The sequence below is a fragment of the Aquila chrysaetos genome, chromosome 17 (genome assembly GCF_900496995.4).
Source record: "Aquila chrysaetos chrysaetos chromosome 17, bAquChr1.4, whole genome shotgun sequence".
NCBI classification, from domain to species: Eukaryota; Metazoa; Chordata; class Aves; order Accipitriformes; family Accipitridae; genus Aquila; species Aquila chrysaetos.
The window spans coordinates 9,162,563-9,184,531 of NC_044020.1; the positions used below are offsets into that span (position 1 = coordinate 9,162,563).

At 48.0% G+C, this 21,969-nt stretch overlaps 2 protein-coding genes across 6 annotated transcripts in view; one reads left to right on the forward strand and one right to left on the reverse strand.

Annotated features, from left to right (window-relative positions):
- The window catches only part of DENND11 (DENN domain containing 11), a 17,921-nt gene extending 12,662 nt beyond the window's left edge, over nt 1-5,259 (reverse strand). The window contains exon 1 of the mRNA XM_030040183.2: nt 4,937-5,259. Within this exon, the coding sequence (XP_029896043.1) occupies nt 4,937-5,177 (241 nt within the window). The 5' untranslated portion in view covers nt 5,178-5,259. The remainder of the gene's footprint in view (nt 1-4,936) is intronic.
- The window catches only part of WEE2 (WEE2 oocyte meiosis inhibiting kinase), a 25,021-nt gene continuing 7,005 nt past the window's right edge, over nt 3,954-21,969 (forward strand). For 3 of the 5 annotated variants that reach the window (XR_005934193.1, XR_005934194.1, XM_041129493.1), the window contains exons 1-11: nt 3,954-4,364; nt 9,267-9,638; nt 12,785-12,984; nt 13,868-13,916; nt 16,407-16,579; nt 17,235-17,356; nt 18,646-18,792; nt 19,582-19,683; nt 20,017-20,102; nt 21,004-21,174; nt 21,261-21,403. Coding sequence is in view for 3 of the 5 variants with exons in the window: in XM_041129493.1 (XP_040985427.1) it covers nt 9,306-9,638; nt 12,785-12,984; nt 13,868-13,916; nt 16,407-16,579; nt 17,235-17,356; nt 18,646-18,792; nt 19,582-19,683; nt 20,017-20,102; nt 21,004-21,174; nt 21,261-21,403 (1,526 nt within the window). In the remaining 2 variants the exon portion in view is untranslated. Of the gene's footprint in view, nt 4,365-9,266; nt 9,639-12,784; nt 12,985-13,867; nt 13,917-16,406; nt 16,580-17,234; nt 17,357-18,645; nt 18,793-19,581; nt 19,684-20,016; nt 20,103-21,003; nt 21,175-21,260; nt 21,404-21,969 lie in introns of those variants that run through there. The other 2 variants (XM_030040182.1, XM_030040181.2) reach the window with 1 other exon arrangement.

The following is a 21,969-nucleotide window of genomic DNA, read 5'->3' on the forward strand; positions in this document are numbered from 1 at the left end:
ATGTATTTAAATATAAGCCTCATTTCTGAAGCCTGTCTTTTGTGTTATTACTCATACTGCACAAGTATATGCATGCACTCTCGCACAGGAATTGGGCTTAGCTACTGACATTTAAATAGGCTATTTTTCTTCTCACATTGCTACTGCGTTCAGCAGACCTCCCCCAACCCTGCCTGGCAAGGACTTCAGAAAAACAACAGCATTAAGCATGGCAATAGAAGAAGTTTTGCATCCAGCTAACCACTTCTAGTCCGCAAGTAGACCTCTCCCGCAGAGCCAGCCTGGCTGGGGAGCAGTGGCAGCCTCGTGACCCCAAGCACTGCTCTGTGCAATCACACGCGAAACCACAGAGCTCTGCTGTAAAGCATCTTCGCCTCTGAGGCGTGTGAAAGGCTGGCAGAGAAAGCCAGTGACATCATGTCAGCCTGCTCGGTCCCCTGTAGGTTTTGCATATTATATATAGAAGTTGGCTTTTGTTGTTTGGGGTTTTTTGTGTGTGTGTTTCGTTTTCTTTTTAAAGGCACAAGACCCTTCCTTGAGAGAGTGAGGAAGTCAACTCTTAAGACTGTTGCCTCTTAACCACAAAATTGTGGTTAAGGCCAGATCTGCTTTTAAGTCTTGCATCACAGAGAATCACTTATTGGTCATTACCTAGAGATTAATAGATCAATACGCAAGAGCACCATCGAGCAAAGGAAACTGTTTGACTTTGTTCAGTTTAGTCACAAACACTACTATCAGGTATAATATCCACTAAAGAGGTGTTGAAGGGACATGGCCCAAACAATGTCTGTTCTGCAGCAGCAAGTAAGGAAAAGACGCCTTGAAACAGATCCTTACCCTACACGTAACCACAAAGCAAACTTGCATATCACGCAGCTATTTTTTTTCCTGGGATCTGTCACGAGCAACCCACACCTGCGCTCCTGGCCGTTCCTCACGCCACCTTGCTCTATGAACATACAGGCGACGTGGCAGTCTGAGAACAAACGCAGAGATATAAAAAAAATTAAGAAAGTCAGTCTGGCGAAACAGTAGAGCAAACAAAGGAGAGACTTCACCCAGACGCGATAGCGACTGCCAGCCTGCCCAAGAAACCGGAGGAGGGAGGAGGGAGCAATGTTGTAGAAAAACAGGAAGCATTGCCCTTCCCCGCGCAGAAAGCAGCTCTCGTGCGCACAGGAAACTTTCCAAGTGAGAGTCACCCAGTGTTAGAGAGCGGGCAAGTGGTTTTGCTGAGAGTCAAATCTGCAGATCTGGAGATCTCTTGGGAGCTACCTCCCAGCTCCAGGCCAGGTCAGAACCAGCACTCTCAGTTTCTGGTGTGCAAAGTTAAGGATGTTCTTCCTCTTTCTCTTCTATTTTCTCTCCCCTGGATTTTCACATCCTTAGAGAAGTGATGATGGCACTAGCATTTGGTGGTCATCGCCTGGCCCTCCTCACCATTAGAAGTTTCCCCAAGATCTTTAGGGTCCCCGCCTGTGCAATGCTACCATGTTGTGCCAGGACACAAGAAGCACGAAGTGTGACCTAGCTGTCACACTGGCTCCGTTTCCTGCATGGAAGAAATGTGGGACACAAAACCAGAGTATTTGCATGTTCACTGGTGCAAAACAGATTACTTCCCTCCCTTCCCTCCTTGTCTCCCTCCATTACTCACATCACTCTTTAAACCAACAGACTGTGTGGGACCTCCACAAGGTTGACTATCATCTTCTCCATCACAGAAAAAGGGCTAAGAATGTTCAACCTCTTTTCAACTATTCTGATCTGACAGAGTCGATGTGGCCATGGACTTTGCTACATCTTTCTTTATCTCCCTCCCAAAGCAAAGTTTATTGTTGTATTTTCACTTGCTTTACCCAAGACAAGTATGAGGCTCAGAAAGCACGTGTGCTCTAACCTAATGCCAAGTAAGTCACACCCACCAGACGTATGCCCATTGCTGCCCGAGATAGTGTTGGGTCTTCTGTTACTACCTGCCCAAGGGAACACCCACACTAGGAAATTCAGCAGCCTCGTTAAAGCCCCTTGTGACCATGCTCTTTAAAGGGCAGTGTTTGCACAGACCTGGTGCTCACGCTTTTTGAAGCATCAGAGCATTCCCAACTCGTCACTCCCTGAAGGAGGGGACTGCCAAAGGGCAGGGAGCAACGAGAAGATGGCACAGTTGGCTCCTGGGCTGCCACCATTCTGCACTTAATCTACAGTTCACTTTCTGCGTTGGTGCAAGAGTCGCCTTTGTAATAGTGGTGAAAAGAGCTCCTTCTCAAGTGCCACAAGGCTCGCCATTCTGGAGGTGATGACAACACTGCTGATTTAGAAGCTGCCTCTGGCTGTTATGTTCGGCCACTCACATGAGCATTGACAGAGTCCCAGGGACACCAGAACCGTAACAGTGGCCTGGCAACCCCACAACCTACCTTCGTGAACTCATCACATGCAACTGCTAGGTAACACTGAGCTTGTCTGCTTCAAGCCCTTCTAAATTTAGGAGGAAAGCTGTTAGGTTCTTTATTAGCGTAGTAACCACTTCATCCTTCTACAGTAAAATATCTCTCACCCAATTGCTTGCCTGTATTTGAGTAAACACTACCTGGCGTAACTACCCTCCCAGCCACCACCAGAAATCCTGCCTTTCCCATGCCTGAGCAAGCTACCAAAGGAGGTCTGCTGTGCTTTTCCTGGGCAGGATCAAGCAGGTTTCCAGCTCAGACACTGACTGGATGACCTCCTTTAAGTCACACACAAGGACCAGATACCCTTACGAACATTACAGAAGTCCTTCACGCCATCTGATGTGGTTGACCCAGGAAGTCCCATATCCTTTTTCTGACCCTAGCAAGTTCACACCACTGTGGCTTCAAGATCTTTTTTCCAAGTCCACATCCTCCATAGGGCACTTTGCCCTCCACCTGTGAAGCTGACATTTGTTGATGTGCTCCTCACAGTCCTATCATGCTCCTTACATTCAGCATCTACGTTGAGTAGCAGCGGGAGGCTAAATCTTCCTGGACTTGACAGACTACTCCAAGGCTGATGACACCCAGCATTAACTGCACATCAGATGTGAGAAGAGCTGTTTCCCAACTTCCCCTGGACTTCATTCAAAGCAACAGCTGGTTCAGACAAACTCCTGAGAAAGCTCAGCTTTCTGCCAACCAAGACTATCTCACCATTTCGTAGAAGGCATATGCTCTTAGATTGAAAGACAACCTGCTGTTGCTGCAGTCATCCGGACTCTTCCATGTTTTGGATACTTAGGAGAAACACCTCCCCTTTCCATCTCCTGTTGGAAAGATGACATCCAATCTCATTTCGGATTTTGATGAGTCAAGAGCCTCTGACCTCTAGACTGAAGACACCTCTCTCTGGTGCACTATGAAACGGGTAACTTCTCGAAAGCCCTTTGGTGTTTCAGGACATAGCGGCCATGCTGTTTGGCAGTGTGCATTTCTGACAGCCCATCACACCTGGGGCTCCGTTCTCTTCACTACTTCCTTGGGACTTTCAGTTCAAGACTGGGATTCAGTCTTCACTATCAGGGCCCTCTTGCGAGCACGATGTCAGTTACCTCAGTTACCTCCCCCTTCCACTGAAGAACCCCACCATGCTTTACAGAGCTCTTTCCTGCCTCTAGTACTTTTGCTATGGATTTGCTAAGAAAGTGTCTGTCTACAGAAGAAAGAGGAGCTCGCTCCCAGATCTGGATGCAAATGGGCCGGCTCCTCCATGTCCCAAGCTACTTCCTAAACTTTCTGATCTTACCAAGACTTTCAGCTATGCCCCACTCTTGCCTTTGCACCCCAGGTTGACGCCAGGCAGCTGAAAGACCCAACAATCTGTCTCGGGACATCAGATCCCTAAGCACAGTACCTGTGTTAACAGATGCGAGGCAGGTGCTAACTTTCTATCTGTGTCATAGCATCCTGTTTTGTGGATACCGCTAGAGCAGCAAGACTAAGAAAACAAAGTTGAGATGTTTTCTGAAATGCTGATTTGCAGACTTGAAATTAATAACCTCTTCCAGTAAAAGAAGTGATACAACACCAAAGTCTGACAGTGCCGAGGGAGATGGATATGGCAGTGAAAGGTAGAAAATACATTCTCTTGCCCCTCTCCTCTGCCCTCCTGGATCGCAGCGCTCCACTTCAAAGCGCTAGAAGTCCCCGAGATCCCACCGGAGGCCAGCCTCTAAACGCACAGGTCACCAAGAAACACACAGCCTAGCTGCTGCTGGGGATCGTGCCCTGCGTGCCTGCCCGATTCACGCCAGCCATCGCCGCCATCCATCGCCGATAGCTGCAGGCAGGTCTACGCCACGCCACGCAGACCGAAGGATGCTCTCGAGATGCTGCTAACAGGTTGGTGCCCCCCCGGCAGTGCTGGGCAGAGGCTCGGCCCGAGGCCTGGACGCTGTGCGGGGCGCAGGGGCTGCCCCGGTGCCGTCCCCGGGATCCCCGTCCCCGGGATCCCCGTCCCACGTCCCGCTGCCGAGCAGAGCTACGCCCGTCCCCGTCCGGGTCACCGGCTCTCCGTCCTCCCGTCACAAGTTCTCCTCGGCGGGATGGAGATCAAGTGCAATCCCCCCCCCTCTATACTCCGTTTTCGGCAACCCCCCGGCGCTCCTCGGGAGGCCGGCCGGGGCGCGGGGGACCGGCAGCCGCGCCGTGCCGTGAAGCAGCGGTCTCCCGTGGGGGCAGAGGGCAGCCCGGCTCCCGCAGGCCGCTCGCCACGGGGGTCCGGCGACGCGGAGGCGGCGGGGGGGAGCGGTCCCCGCGGGAGGAGGGATGCAAAGCCGCGGGCGCCCCGCGGGACCCGCAGCCCGGCCCCGGCCCGCATCCATCTTACTCCAGCGGCACCGGGAGCCCCAGGCCCGGCCACTGCAGGCCCCGGCCCCCAACCCCCCGCCCCGCCCGCCCCCGGCGTCCCTCACCCGTGCGGGGGTCGAAGGTGACCACGAAGACGGCCACGATCTGGTCCTCCTCCGCCTCCGCCCGCGACGGCCCCGCCGCCTCCGCCGGCCCCGCGCCGCCCCACGGAGCCGCGCTCCAGCCGCCGCCGAGCCGCCGCCCGCCGCCGCCGCCGCTGCCCGCCTCGGCCGCGGGCGGCGGCGCCGACACAGCGGGGCCCTCGGCCCAGAAGAGCAGCGGCGCCTCGTCTGCGCGCTCCACCATGGCCGCGGCCCCCCGCCCGCACGGCGCCGAGCCGAGCCGAGCCGAGCCGAGCCGAGCCGAGCCGAGCCGAGCCGCGCCGCACCCCCCGCGCCGCACCGGCCGCCGGCGGGGGCCGGCTCCGGGGCGGGGACGCCGCGGGGGGGGGCGGGGACGCGGAGGGCCACGCCTCCATCGCGGGCGGGGGGGGCGTGGTGTGGCTGGCGGGGCGGGGCGTGCCGCCGGGGGCGGGGCGGGGCGCGGGGCGGTGCTTGTGGCAGTGCCCGCCCCCGGCTGGGGGGCAGCGGGAAGGGGCTGCCCGAGGGGTGGGTGGCCCGGTGCGGGGATCCCGGCTTCTGTCCCGTCCGGTGCCGGCTCCTGGAGGAGCAAGGGAGCACGGGGGGCTCCCTAAGACAAGGCACTCCGCCCCCCACCCCCGTGCTTCATCTCCTCCCGGGGGGCAGAGCCGGCTGCCGGCCTCCTGTCCCCCCTGTCAGCCAGTGACCCCAGTGTCGACCAGCTGCCTTTTCGAGCAGGAGCGCTAAGGGGGAGAGGAGCCCTGTCGAGCCCGTCCTACGGGGTGAGCCAAGGGAGTTGAGCAGAGCAGAGGAAGGGGACAGTCTCCCGCACCCCCAAATTGCTGCGGTGGAAGCTGCAAGCCACTAATCTGAAAGAGTCAGTGATATCGGTCCAGTATATACTGGTGTGTGTATACATATATATATGTGCTATAGAAGGATGTGAAACGGTTTTCAGAGGAGCAGGCAGAATCAGCTTGAGTTTGAAAGATGGAGACACAAGCACGACCAAGGCATCCACAGGCAGCCAACTTTTGTGTAATTACCATCCTCGTTACGCTACCACCAATGTCATTAAGTGTCATTAGGTTTAACTCGGTTCCCTAGGACTTTCTGATTAATTGGATTAGCCAATTAAGCAGGCCACAATTAAAGGGAAGATACTGTCATAAAAGCCTTAATTGTCTAACTTTTTTGCTGTTGAGCAGCTCTGAGTGTTCAATACACCATTAAGAAACACATCATCCAGTTTCCTCAACAGTGGGTTTTGGTTTTTCTCTCCTTTTTTTTGTAACGTTAGCGTCCTTTTGCTGGGAGCTTCATTTCAGACAGCTCCGAGTGGGCATTTTATTTCACAAAGCCCATGCACAAGTTTACTTTGCAGAGCTATAAACCGCAGTAGGTGGTGTTTAGCAGATGGAGTTTTTCGTGGAAGGTGACTGGTAAAGAAAAAAAAAATCAAACCCTGCACAATATTTTGTTACTGTATAAAGAAAAGCCAGATTCTGCAAATACTTGGCCACATGCTTCACTTTAACCATATAAACAGTGCCAAGCTTCATTTTGATGAATATTTTTTTGCCTGTCGGTGATGCTAAAGTGACAGCTCGTTTCTCTCCTCTCCTCATCCCCACAGTGGTGCTGGCATGAATGTCAGTCTGTCCCCCAGCGATCCAGGCAGGGAAAACAAATCCCAAATAAAAATTCCTCCATGACCCGCATGGGCTATTTGCGGTGTAGAGCCATTCCTGGTCCCCTTTGCTGTGTGGTTGCACCAGCGTCACCCTACCACAGAGGAGGGGACGCAGCGGGGAGAGCAGCCAGTGACGGGGAGCAGAGGCTGCCAGCGCTGGCTCTGAGATAGGTGAAATGTCATCACCCTCCGAGCTCTCGGCTTTTGGTGAAAAAGCCCTCGTGGGACACGAGACCTGGTGGCACCAGAGCTATTTACACTGCTTTGGCCAGCAATCTGGGCCTGCTGAGGGCACACCACTTGTTGGATGTGTGCAAAAACCAAAGGCCACATTTTCTAATTTATTATTTCACCAAAATTTAAAAGACCTAGGCCAGGAGAGAAGATGACCCTTTTAGGAGGAAAAAGTCTCCTTCAAAGGAAAATGAACACATTTTCCCTCCAACTGACGGCTAAGAAAATTGTTGTCAGGTCTTTGAGTAACCCTCCAGAAAAAATATGAAGTGAAAATGTGGTGGCTTTTAGTTAGAAGGTGCAAGATGAACAAGTTGGGCCTTCTTTACAGAGCAAGTCCAACTTTTCTCCATTACATATCACATTCCTCCTTAGAAAAACGGATACTGCTTATAAACCCTGAGGGAAAAAAAAAAAAAGTGTTTCAGATGGGTTTGAAGACTGTGATCTGGAGGAGTTTCATTGCTGGGTTATTAATCAAAATGTAGCTATGGGGATTAAAAGCATTATTTCTTCAGATTTAAAATAAAATATTCCTATCCAAGGCTCCAAGTACCAAACATCTGATTAATACAGTCGGATCACAGCAGTACTAAAGTAGTCCCGTCACAGGATTTCAGCTGGCCAGATGCTGCAGAGACAGCTTTTCATAGCAAAAAGCAGCCAGTGCTGGCACTCCCAGGCTTTTGGACCTCGCTCAAGGTAAGGCGCAGGGACACACAGCACCTGCGTTGCAGGGGAAGGGAGTCTGCACGGCAGCAACAGGCTCTGTGCCTGGAAGAAACGCTACAACTTCTGCTCCAGATGTAACAGTAAAACCAATACTGAGTTCCCGGCATGTCCTCCTAGTACAGCTTAGGTGGCCTGGATCAAATGAATTGCTAGTCACGGTCTTAACAGGCAGCTTCAGAGACCCATACGGCCATACTTTTCATTCAAAGACCAGGTTAGGAGGACTGAGTGACCTCAGATCGACATGCCCCTTTATTTCCTGGTGGGAATTCCCCTTGACACGTGCACGGGAAAGCACACATTGGTCTGACAAACCCCCATCTCCTCTGGGCTGCCGCCACGTCCAATTTCTGCGTGTCCTTCTAGCATCTCCTTCTAGCGTCTCCTCGATGCTAAGAAAAAAGTTGCCATAACATCATTCCCAGTTAGTTAAAAGCTGACTCTGGTCCCTCTTTGAAATGCAGGCTCACAAAGGCACAGAAAGATCCCTGGTTTTTACAGAAAGGTGCAGCAAGAGGAGATATTGACCCACTCCTGGCGAGCTGCAGAGCAATCCTACCTGCGGGGCTGCCTTTGCCGAGGCAGCCAGCTTCTCTCTCCTCTCCCTTGAAACCTCAAGCTGGGAACCCATACAAAGACCTGTGTATGTCCCTAACTCTCTCCTGAAGTCTAGCACATTATAAATTAGTCTGCTAACCTCTCCACGCAGGCTGCAACGCTTGTCCAAGCTACCACACGTCTAAATGCAAGAAGTGAAATTCAGACTTAAAAGAAGGAAGCACAGGGCACCATCACCACAAGTCTAATCACTTATACAAGTAAAGCCCACAAAGACTGTATCTCTGATGGGATTAGCATGGAGCAGACTGGCTGTCAGCAAGCATCACCTCCCCGTAGGCCCTGAGAAGCCGGAGGAGGGAAGAGCGTGCAGAAGCAAGGAGATGACTCAGATGGAGCCCTTGCTCCCTGCAAAGCTGGTTGCAGGCACAGCAAATCCACATCCACAGCAAAATCCCTCAGCCACCAGCTTTCCTAGGCACAGGCAACTGTGCACAGGTGTTGCCAAGCTCCAGATGTTTCCCATTAGCAATGGCCCGGGTGTGCGGGGTGGTTATAAATGTGCCAGGGCAGAAGAGCTGTCTGTAGGCTATCTGGTAACTGCTTGGGGCATCCTCTGCTTTTATGGCTGTATGTAGCATGGGTTCTTTTTCTCTGGTTGAGGAATTTGAGGTAGAAAAGGATGAGGGGAGGGCTGGTGGGTGTTGCTCTTTAGGATTTGATTGCTCTGTTTCTATGTGTGGCAGTAGTGGATGAAGTACTGGTGAGTGGGGAAGTTGCCTTGGAGGCTTACTGGGAAAGGCAGTGACTTCTGAATTGTATCTATCTGACTTGCACCAACAAGGTGAAAAGCAGACTCTCTTGTTACATGAACACTAACTGAATGGATTTCTGTTTGCTATTTCTGGGGCACTCTTCCTTAACCAATGCTGTCAAATGACATCTATGAGTGATCAAGATTTCTCTGTATGTGGGATCAGGGTGGGGGAGTGCATGTGGTGAGTAGCACTAATGCTTTTCATAAGGCAAGGAAGAGGAGGGTTAATGTGCTTGTGTAAATAATGCTATCTTCCTCTCCATCTGCCCCTAAAAAAGCAGGCCAATATCAGCTATACCTCTTCTGTTTCATATGGTGAAATGGATGACTGGGACAACAGCGATGAATTTGTTCAGCGACTGGATTTTTCCAGTTGTGGTGAAGAGAGTGAAGACAGAAGTGTAAGTGAGGAGGACATCCTGAGCTCGAGCCCCCCCAGGAGCTGCGAGTTCCAGCAGTGTCAGGGGAGCAGTCCTGTGCCAGCAACCCCTCAGAGAGAGTTCAGTGAGATTTTCCTGAGCAGGACAAAAGCCTTGATGAGTCCTACCATCAAGCCTTCCCCGGCCATGAGCAAGAGCCAGGGTAATGCCGAGACACCACTGCACATCACCTGGAAAAAGCTGCAGCTGTGTGACACCCCGCACACTCCCAAGGTAATGGCATGTATCAACTCTGTGTCTGAGCAGGCAAGGTCTGCAGCATGGCTGGGGCATCAATGCATGGGTAGTGAGGGGATCTGTTGCTAGCCCTGTGGAAAGCATTTTTTCTGTTGTTAGCCTTCTACTCTTCCCTTAGAAACCTCGACCACCAGCTCCTTAGCTTACGGAAGGGTTATTCTGTGGGTGTGAATAGAAACCTGTGTGTGGGAGCAAGTGTCTTGACTCTTTCCAAGCTGTTGTTAAAATGAATTAATTGGCATTGGGTCAGTCTGACTTAAAAAAAGCCCAAGCAACTATGTGCCTTGGCTGCCCACGTGCCACTCACACTCTGCTTCAGGGAGTAGACATCTGTAGCATCTCTGTAGGAAGTGTGCACTGTGCTCCCAGAGGGATAAATGCATCTCTCTTCAAGGAGCTCGCCATTCCAGGGGGACCTTGGAGACAGGCAGCTGCCCTGACTGCTCTGTTCAGCACATTTTTGAATGCAAGTGGGTTTTCTCTTGAAAGAGAAAGGTGGAAATGGAGTTGTGGCTGGGGTATGCTTTGTCTGGCAAGTCTGGATGGCCTCCAATCAGCTTGTTGTCTGGTGATGCTGATTCTCTTTTTGTGCTGTTCAGTGAATTTGGAGAAAGCAGGACTTTATTCTCAGGGTAGCAATCCTCTGTGGAAGGGGTCACAAATAAATGTGTGCTTGTGGAGGAAGGTTAGCCTGTATTCCTCTATGTCACTGTCCTAAAATGTAACTTACCTACTGAGTTAGTTTCTTGGGAGAATGATCCCTGCCCATATCTTCTGTGAAGCTTCTTGTATAGAATATAATACAGCTGCTTTTTGTCTTCTTTAAGCACAAGTGGAGACTTGGTGCCAGTTTCTCTGTTCCTAGATAACTTCTGTTTGTGTGCACTGGCTTCTAGCATTCAAGACTTGCAATGAAATATAGCTCTTTCAGCCCTCTCTCAATATTCCTGCTCTACTGATAGACTGCTCCTTTGCTTAAGTGGTACACAGAAGATCAGTCCTTTTAGTACTTCTGAGCTAGGGTTTGACTTCTGTCCCTCTCCAGAAACCTGATTATGTGGAGAGAAAGATGATCCTATGGCCACCTATGACCAACTTTGTGGCCATATTTACTGAGGAATGGCCTGCCGCTCCCCAGGAGATAGCGGCTCTAAATGGCATCACTCCAAGAATTTCCTGTGCTTATAAATGACCCTTTATAAGAAGTCTCCCTGAATCTCACCTGAAAATATGTGAGAGGTCTAGAATCTCTTCCAGACCTGATGGGCTACTGCTAGTGCAGGGTGCTTTCAGTGTGTGCTCTTGTGTAGATAACACGTTGGCTGGATGCTTTAAGACACGCTGCCTGTGGTTTGTCACCTTGTAGCCCATAAGCAGCAATTGCACTAGATCAACTTTTCTTTTCCTTCGCTGTCTTCTGGGAGAAAGGTCTTGGTTTCCAAGCATGCCGCAAAAGGCGGGCTCTAAAGGGCCTAAATCTGCTTATAAATGAGGCTGTGAGCACTGATCTTGGAACACTTGAAGGTGAGAGAAAAGGTAAGACAGCAGAGCCACATCTAACTGCAGACAGATAAGCACTGGAGCCCCGGTTAGGATGCACGGCAGAGAAGGCAGGTGATTGTGTTTTGTAGACTTACCCAGTCCTGGAACAGATTGCTAGAGCTAGTTATGATAGCTGCCTTACACTGTATGGCAGCAGGTAATTTCAGATGATGTTACAGGAGACAAGTCTGCTTGATTATGAAATAGAGCCCTAGCAGAGCAGATGGGAATTGCATGGATACAACAGCAGGCTGCAGTTGTATTTTAGATCCCTTTCGTGAGTTGTGGCTAGATTAGAACATAGCCACAATTCTACAGAGTTTCTAGGCTGCTGGGTAAATTGGGCTTGGACATATACTGCTTTTAATACATCCATATGCAGAACTTTTTCCATCCAAGAATAAGGAGATGCAGACTAGAGCCTGAGAAAGTGATCAAAAAGCACTTTCAGGGTCATAGTAAAGCAGTAGCTGAACTTCAAAGTATGATATAGAAATAGGGATGTCCCAGAAGTAGCTATATCCATGAGTGCAGCATTAGTTAAGTGGATGCAGGATACTGCATGCAGCTCTAGGGTTTTTATCTTCAAAAGCTTTCAATGAGAAGGGAGGAACTCTAGATATGATCCTGGAGCCACATCTCATCTTACTCTTGAGAGTGTACTGTTGGATCAAAAAGATATAGAAATATTTTGATCTTCATGACAGGGAGAGTTCTGGGTTCTTGAAGGGCTTTTAACTACAAGAGAGAGGTATGTTTAAAAACCCCTTTAGACCTTACACCACTCTCTTGAAGCTGAAACAAGTCAAAACCAAACTTGTATTTCAAAAAGCTGATGGTTAATGAAAGGGTCAAATCACAGAAAGTAAGTAGATATTTCTGTCTTCAGATCAAGACTGAGTGCTTCTCTGAAGTTATGCTTTACTCAGCCTAAGGTTTTGGAGTAGTAGGTGAAACCCAATGGCCTGTCTTATGTGGGAAGCTGAACTATAGAAGATCCAGAGGTTCCTTCTGAACTTAAATTTCTGAAACTCTGGTTTTTCTTCTTGAGGAGAACTGTTTTCTGGTCACTTTGCCAGTAGCCATATAAGAATATTTCTACCAACTTCCCCTTTACTAATGCTGCTTATTGCTGGGGAACCAAAAGAAAACTTGGGTGATGTTCTATCTCATGTTCTGACAACCCTGCCCTGACCAACTGATGCAATGGTCCATGCTTGACAGAACTGAGTCTTCCATGTTCATGCAACATATGATGCAATTTCTGTGTCTCTGTAGGTGGAAAAGATGAGCAGCTGACTCCTCTTGAGGACTGTGCTTGCCAAAATGGCTCCGCAGGCCTCACCTAAGTGAGCAGGGAATAGAGTCTGAAAGGGCTTAGTGAAGAACAATGTATTTTGTGGAAGGAGAAGAAAACTCTCAGGACTAAATTAGGGATGCAGGGTTTTAATGATTCAGCTGTCCTGAGGAAGGAAGCTGAGTTGTTCTTGATTTGCAGGAGAGCAGAGACTTTATTCTGATATACCAGCAACAAAAACATCTTGCTGGCTTATCTGCTACTTTTTTTTTTCTCAATACAGAGCCTGTTATCGAAGACAGCTTTTCCTTCATCTGGGACAAAGGTCCCACCCAAAGGCTTCCGACATCTGAGATTTACTCCTGGTGATGACTCAGATGATTCTGCCCAAGCTTCTCATGTCAACATTAATCCCTTTACACCAGAGTCATATCGACAAATGCTCTTTCTTCCTAACGGCAAGCGGAAGACCAGAGAAGAGCTGTAAGTGAACTACTTTTAAATAACAGGCTGGAAGGAGACTGTTTGAAGGAGATAAGTAATGATGGAGACATTTAGTACCTGGACTTATTTGCTAACAATGAATCATTCACTTTCGTAGTATTCATTGGTACAGAGCAAACCTTAGCAGACATATGAAGTTAATAGAAATATAAATAAAATCAATCATTTCCTTTGTTCAGAAATGTAAGTGGAGGGTCAACAGCTAACCTCAATGCTATGGCTGTAGGAGAAAACTGTACCTCTTTCTTTCTCAACCATGGGTAGAGTGGAGCTTGATTCACTTATGCACATACCCACAACTCGGAGGAAATGACGTGCATCTTCGCATGTAATACAGATTTTAAGATGGGTGCGGGCTACTGCTGACCTGCAAAAGTTTCGGATCTGGTCTGGGTTAACCAAGACACAAACTTAGTCAAATACCTGTGCACTACAGTTCAACTTCTTTCACAGCCCCAACTGTAACAGATGCTCAGCTGGGTATCCCCCTTGAAAACACAGTGGGGCAGTTCTGTCCTTCACTAGGAGCTTGTTGTGCAAGGTCATGTCCCATGTAGCTTCACTAGTAATAAGATGGCCAGGAGAATGATGCCCCTGAACGATGCTACTCTGTCCTGTGGACAGTACTGAAGTTGGTATGTGGAGGCTTTCCAAATGGAAACAAAGACTTCCTAGCCTGGAGCTACGGTCTTTAAGGCCTTAACTAGAAACTTGTTGTGTATTAACACTCTACAAAATACGTCTTTAATTAAGCTATGAAGCAGGGTTTGGAGATTCTTTTGGAAAATGTTTTCATTTCAAATCTCAGTTGGATTGCTGTACTGAAATGATACATCCAGACTTTCCTAAACTTCTGTTATAGGAGTGATTCTGACCCAAGAAACTGGATAAAACAGGAGATACCTACAAAGGTGAGTGTCTGTGTATTCCCCCCACCCCCGCGAGGATAAGATGCTTGTAAAGATTTGGTGCTTGATGAAATTTATTCTGCTATTGGAGTGTAGATCATGGCATCATGACAGAGGATGAATACCTGTGACAGAATAATTCCAAGCTGAATGTTTTATGTTAACATTTCTTTGAGGAAAAACTCGAAATTATTCCTATCTGTAAAGGAAACTTGTACTAAAGCAGATCTGAAACTTTGACAAGTAATCCTAAAACTCACTGATTTTGGTCAGGAGGTCTTTCTAGGAAATGCAGTATAATTTGGGTTCCTCGGGGGAACTGCATTGCTATATTATTGAGTTGGTGTAAATAGTGACTGTACCTTTGTGGTTTGAAAAAGCAGGTGTACTGCTGTTCCCATGAATCAGTGTACTGAGCATCTTTGGATGTGAACGAAACATGGCTTCTATATTGCAAATAATATATGGACCTGCACTGCAAAAACACAAAGACTGAGCTGAACGGCTCTGATGACGATAAATACTGAGGGCAGAGTTTCAGTTGCAGTGGTCACAATGGCAAACTTCTGAAGCAAGGCAGCAAATTTTGTACTCTCCTTCAGTAAGAAAATGTCCAGCTGGGGGGTGTCTGTGTGTCTTGGGGTCCAAGGGAAGGCCCCACCACAGCTTACGTAGCTGCAGGACAGCAAACGCTGTCCTAAACTCAAACCCAAGTTCTCTTGCTGTTGCTGATGTCTGTGCTTTGGCAAACCTCAGTGGTGGGGTGTGTTGGCCTGGCTGCATGGGGCAGGGTGCGAGGTCTCATGTCCCCCCAGCTGCACTGGCAGAACTGGGCAGCTGGTGTGGGAACCCATGTCCAGCAGCCACCTTCCTTCTTCCCGGTTTTATCTGCGGGGAAGCTACTCCTGCAGCTGGCTTCTGGAAAGCAAGCCAAGCCTGAATTAAATATCTGCATTCAGATGAGGTAAAAATCTCAATTTTCCTGAGCAGGCCCTGGAAGTAAGTATCTTGTCTTCTGCAAGTAGGTAGAATTGTTCATTGTAATTGTGACATAATTAGGCTTACTGCAAGAGTAATGGTACCCTCTAGCCGAGGAGACTGGTATTGCAGAAAAACTGGTCTCCGTGGAAAAACTACAGCTGCAGGGTAAATCTGCTAACAAGTAACATCCGGGGCTACCACAATTATTGTTTTCCTTAGAAGAAAGTGTTAAATAACTTGTGACTTACTGAAATATTATTCTGCTCGAGTGGTGATTAGATTATGTAATATATCTATAAAATTGTGTACTAGGAGGTATCTTTATTCCCTGAGCTTTTTAAGGTACTGTAAAATAGAGCTGCCTTATGAAATACCACCTGTTGTGAAGGGCTGCTGTTTCATATAGGCCACATCTTATCGGCTGTGATTTACCCCTACCCTTTAAGGTCATACACTATATACTATAGCAATCACAGCAGAGGTTTCTGTGGAAACCACTGTGCAACATGAGCCACTGTCCCTGTAAGGGATGCAGGGATGAAGAAAAATCACGTAGTCAACTCTCTTGTTCACTTCATGCTCCACTGCTTATCTCTTCTTTACTTAACTCCCCTGCCAGTAGGCATCACTCTACAAGCAGTACCAGCAGCTCCTATTTCCCTAGTGACCATTACTGTAGCAATAATGCTTGTTCTGGCTGTTCTGCAGGCTTTCAGCCCATTGTGAAAAAGTGGCTCCTGGTGAGAAATCACTGGCAGTACAAACAGATACACTGAGACCTGCTAATCTGCTGTTACTCAACAGCTGGTGCTTCAAACCTGGTGAGAGCCTGAACTGATGCAGAATGTCCTTGCTGCAGGCAACCTTAGCTGCCAGAGTAAAGCAGCTCTTACACAGCTGGGACCACATTAAGCCAACACACCAAGCTTCTCTCCTGAGCTCAAAATAGGCAATAGCTCTTATTTAAACACAAGTTCAGTATATAAGTCTGGCTAATTCAGAGGTACTGGGCTTTTACCTACCAAGGAAGGTCTTCTCGAGTCTGCAGTAGCTGGGCAAAAGATAAGTGTTTTGTTGCTGTTCATCCCTGACTGACTCCATCAGCCATCAGTCTAGGAACTAGGCAGGGCTACTGAAAGAAGAGATGTGATGGTAGTAACCCAAGGAGGCTTAGGCACATACAGCCAACTAGACTACAGTTCTCCTTAGCTGCAATTTTTATGGCTAGGAAGTCATGATTTAAAACAAAACAAAACAAAACCTTGGCCAAACCAGGCCAAAATGGCCTTTTGTTAGATGATCAGAAAAAATGCAACACACCTAAGGGAAGGTAGCATTTCAAGAAGAACTGGCAGTGCACCAGCACGCATGTCTGGATGAACATCCAGAATGGGAGAGGGAAAAACATGGGTGCTCTGAGAGCAAGTGCTACACAGCTCTAAAAACATGATGGATGTTATTATCTAAGTCTTTCAACTCATACTTGACTTTGCTGTTTTTGTGACCCTGTAGAGATATCCTCTGAAAGAGAGCAATATGGTTTCCCGCTACAAGAAGGAGTTCCTGGAACTAGAAAAAATTGGTGTGGGGGAATTTGGCTCTGTCTACAAGTGCATCAAACGCCTTGATGGATATGTTTATGCCATCAAACGTTCCAAAAGGCCTCTGGCAGGATCCTCGGATGAGTGAGTGTGCTAGCTAGAAACTGCCAGTTGAAATGATGGGCATGTTCTTGGGAGGTGTGATGGGGAAGGAGGGAGTGTGGATATAAAAGTGTCTGAGGGGTGGCATGAGCAAACACTGGCTGCTGTTGCACTCCCAAGTAACAGCTGGGAGAGTGGGGGAAGTTACCACTTTAGGACTATCAGATACAAACATCTGAGAAAGGGAAGAAGCCATATGCATTGCAAAGTGAGATGACAGCTTACCTGAACTCCTTGGGTCCATGCAGCCAGTCTCTTTAAAATAATAACTGTCTAATAGTTCATTTGTGGTATGTCCCTGCCCTGCTCTATGGCCAGCACTGCTCATATCTGTATTGACCAGCTACTGTTGTCCTGCATGCTAAAGCAAAGCCTTTGAAGCTGCCTTTGCCTCTTTAACAAAAGACTGGCTTAGTGATTTTTTTTTTTTTTGACAGCTGCTCAGCACATTTGAGCAAGGGCAGGTTTTGCTTCAGCAGCTGTGAGAGTCAGTCTGTCTGCCAAAACCCAAAAGAAAGGCCTGAACACCTCTGCTTTCCCTTTCTCAAGCCAGGGTGCAAACCAGGGCTCCTCTCGTGGTTCCAAGCAGGACCCTGGCACCCTGTCACCACTGCTTTTTCTGTGTGTGCTTCTCTAGGCAGCTGGCACTGCGCGAGGTTTATGCTCATGCTGTCCTTGGACACCACCCCCATGTTGTGCGCTACTACTCGGCGTGGGCAGAGGATGACCACATGATTATCCAGAATGAATACTGCAATGGTAAGAGCTGTGATGTTGTTAAAGGCTGAGATCTTGGGATGGGTGCAGTTACCTTCTTTTGTACTTAAATATGGGACATTTTGGCTTACAACGAAGCAAACTTCACTGGGGCTACAGTTCTATGGATAATCTAGTAAGGGCTTATAATATTTAGACAAAGCTCTGAATGGTGCCAATGTATTACCAGTAGTCAATACCCTCTAATTTGTGGAATTTTAAAACTGTTCCTCTGCTTTGGCTGGCCTGGAAAAGTATTCCCCATGCTGATGCTTAGAACTGTGTCTGGGACTGCCCAGGTAAAACCCAATATGGGTGACTCAAGAGCAGCTAACTTAAGTGCCATGTATCTTGGAAACAAACCCTTCTTAATGAAGGGGAGTAACGATTTGGGGAGTGGCTACCTGATTGAGATGAAGGCACCTTGCATCTTGGCTAGAAGACAGGGCTCAACAGCTGCAGAGGAACAGAGCTAAATAATGAGGTAAACTGTAAATGGGGTGCTGCAGGCAGGGTGGTACACTCTTACTTGAGTTTGCCCTTGGCCACACCACTGTGGGAGACATTGGAAAAGACACCTCTGGCTACCAGAGTTGCTGAAGGCAAATATGTAGCTCTCATCTTTCAATTGTTCCTGCAGTCTTGGGCCTCAATGATGAGTGGTGATAGCTGTTTGGAGTAATGACTTCAAATCTGGTGGAGGTAACCGTGAGATGTGGTGATCATTGCTGCAGCATTGACGCATTTCTTGCATTCGAGTGGATGAACATCTGAGACTAAAGTAGAAGCGGTGAAAAACAGGCTGATGGGGAGAGAGGCCATGGTATTTGCTAGTCCTGAAATAGCTGGAGTGCTTTAATGGAGACCCACAAAACTCTGTTTCTGTGTCAAATGTTACATTCTTTGATAAAAAATCTGCTAGTGGGAGCTTAATTTCCTGGGTCCAACATTCATATACCTGCTTTCTGCCTGTAAGCATGGCAAAAGTAATTAATTCTTCTACTGTTCACTTGCAGCAGCATTGCCACCAGGTCAGCCCTTCTGGTGCTGTAAGTAGAACTGCAGTTGCTCAGTCTTTGGCAAGCAGGAGGCAGGGTGCTCCGAGGCAATGGAAAGGCTGAAGCCAAATGGTGATGTCCAGATCTGATCACTAGAGCATATATAGCTGGTCTGGTTGGGGTTTGTCACTAGCAAGCCTGCAAGTGCTTGGCGCAATAGTTTCTACTAAGCTATTTCAAACATGCTGCTCCATAAAATCTTTGCCAGGTCTCAGACTGACTGTTTTCACCTAGGTGGGAGTCTCCAAGACATGCTGTTTGAAAATGCAAAGCTTGGCCAGTATTTCTCAGAAGCAGAGCTGAAAGAAATATTGTTACAAGTCTCCATGGGGCTAAAATACATCCACAACTCTGGCCTTGTGCATCTGGATATCAAACCTAGTACGTATAGTGCTCTCTTCCTTTGTCGAGGGTCCTCCAAGTGAACCCTCCAGGGGTAGGACCTGTGATAGGTCCTACTGACTGGACCTATTACATTGCTTCAAAGGAAAGAGGATCTTGCCCTAAAAGGTGAATGTCTTAGGTTTTTTTTTTTTCAGTCTTGCCACTGCTGCTGCTCTAACCCTGAGCCTTCTCTGATAGTTGGCAGCATTTTACTTTTGTCTCATGATCTTCATAATCCTGGCTCATAGGAATCACTTTCCTACTGGTGGAGCAAGTAGGGCTGCTAATGTAGATGGGGACTTCCTTATTTACTGCTGTTTTGTTGCACAACGCTTGACCTTTGAATATGAGAGCTGGAGTGAGAAGTGAATATTTATTGTACCTATCCTGAGGGATTAAGTTCCTGCAAAAAATAGTAATGAGCTTTCCTCTCTGCAGCTGAAGATGGGCACCCCCAGGGCAATGCTCCCCCCCAGACACATAGTTATCTCCTTATAGTGGGGCTCCTCTTTCCTGCTGAAATCATGCTTCTAGCTTGGGAAGCAGAGGGAGGGGCAGAAAAGTTGATTACACTGGGATATTATATGTACAAGATATGTCTTCTGTCAGCTGTATTGGTGAATATGTGAGCTGGGCAGAAGGCAGACTAATGGGGGTGAAGCATGTGCAGAATTTCTCTGGCTGCAAAGCTTAGCTAGCTTGACAGGTGGGATTTCTACAAAGTTGTTGGGCTGCTGCAGTCTGGCTTCTGATACCACACTATTGCTAAACTTCACTGTCTTTCAGGTAATATCTTCATCTGTCACAAGCTGGCAGTTGTGTGCCCTGCTGGGCAGGAAGAGAGTGACAGTGAAGATGAATTATCTTCTGGTGTGGTGTATAAGATTGGTAAGTTTTAGCCCACTTTACAACTAGCTTAAGATTAGGGCTGCTCATTACTGCTTGATATTGCTCTGTCCTGCTGGCTGAAGAGACTTGCATACAAAACTGATGGCATAGTCCTGAATGCCTCTGCTACTTACCAGAAGTAACTCCTCTAAGGAGGCAAGTCCTAGAAAACTCACGTGCATGTTTCCAAGCCCAGATTCCTGAGTAGGAGCAAGCTTGCTCTCTTAATCAGTATTTCCTGATTGTTGTGTTGGTGCCTATAAAATGCAGGCTTTTATTGATGGGGGAGATCTACATCAGTTTGCTCCATTAGTTGCTCATTCTTTGTCTCAGGTGACCTTGGCCATGTGACATCAATAACAAACCCCCAGGTGGAGGAAGGAGACAGACGTTTTTTGGCCAATGAGATTTTGCAAGAGGTACAGCTGCTGGTGGGGCAGTGGGGAGAACAGGGTGGTGAGCAAGTGGGGAGAGATCAGCTGCAGTGAAATCATTAGTCTGGCATATTCTTTGCCTTTATCTCCTCTTTCTTGTGTCTGGTCTGGCTGTGAAATCAGCAAAGTTAACACTTCATTAAGAATAGTATATGTATGGGTCTTGTCATGTTAAATATTTAATGAACTTCCTAAGTAACTTTGTCATTGGATTATTGCAACTGTTCTACCTGTGAGGGATGAGGGGACAAAACCTTTATCAGTTTGGAGACATTTCATTTACACACCCAGCTGAGATTAAACTGCTGGATGTGATTACCGAGGAATATATGCACCCAGACAAATGCCTGGTACAACAAGCACTGATCAGGTAGTGTGGAAAGGTGGGAAGCACAACACACCTCTTAAACTGGCTGCAGTTTTGTCACTCTGGCCAGTGAACAAAAGGGGAATCGGTATGTAACAACCAGCTTGGGTATGTTCATCAACTCAGTTATTTAAGTGACAGTATCTTTCTGTGCTGCAAGTGGATTTAGGAACTGTTGGGTCAATATATCGCATGCAGTCTTTAGTTTGAGTTGGCAATGGCTAGCTTATTGCCCTGTGGGGAATGCTGGAGGCACTTGTTAGTCTGTCCTCTGGATTTGCTGCAATGATCCTAATGTGGGCTGCAAGCTCCTCATGACTGGGTGAAAGTTCATGTGCTATTAGTTACCAATACTACCTATCACTGGTTTTATCCTAAAGAGGAGAAAACAGCTAACTGGGATGGTGAAGGGGGTGTCATAAATATACTTGTTCAGCTGTTTCTTTCTGAGCTGGTATCCCAACCCACCTCTGTTCAGTATAGCAAGATATTCCCTAGCTGTTTATCTTCTCTCTGCAGCAATACTACTGTTTGCCGAAAGCAGACATCTTTGCCCTGGCACTCACAGTAGCTCTAGCAGCCGGTGCGGCACCGCTGCCTCACAACGGGGCCATGTGGCACAACATCCGCGAAGGCAATTTCCCACCGATCCCCCAGAAGCTTCCTCACTGCTTTCTTGAACTCCTCAAGGTAAGGAAGTAATCTTGACAGGATGGAGGCTTTTCCGGTTGGCATCTGACAGAGTGTGTTAAACCTTGAACTCCTTTGTCTTCTAGCTCATGATCCATCCTGACCCAGTGGAAAGACCTTCTGCCACAGCTCTTACAAAGCATCCAGTTCTCCGTCCTTCATGTGGAAAAGCTGTGCAGCTCCAGAAGCAGCTAAAAGTGGAGAAGTGCAAGACTGCCATGCTGGAAAGGTAGGGGTGGCTTTGGCATGAAGGGGAGAAGATATGGGCACCACAAGTGCTGGTCACCAGGCTTGAATGTAGGGTGGTAGTGTTGGGAGACACAACGTGCAGAAATACCCAGTCAGCTCCTGTGCCTGGAGCTTGGGACTTGCAGTGCCTAAGAAGCTGTGGTTCACTTCTGGCTTTGAGGAGCTGGCTAAATTAGAGTAGTCAACTTGCATGCTTACTGCAACCACTGGTGATAGGAAATAATGATACAATATGCAGCTAGTGGGCAGATGAGGAATTGATACTGCACTGAGATAGTGGTCTAGCACAGAAAGAAGAGAAATATCAGGTGGTGGCAGACATCCTCTTTCCCCTTGCTCCCTCTCGCTGCTGTTGGCAGTAATGTTTTGAGGTTTTGGGATCTAGGAACTGCCTCACCACCCCTCTTAGTGCAATAGTCTGCTGGGGAATGGGTTTTCCATGTAGACAGGAGAGCATATGCTCTGGGAGAGCAGCAAGCATCAGCGGGGAAAAAGGCAATGGAAAAGAAGCATGTGCCTTTATTAGGTATTTGTGCTGCACAAGAT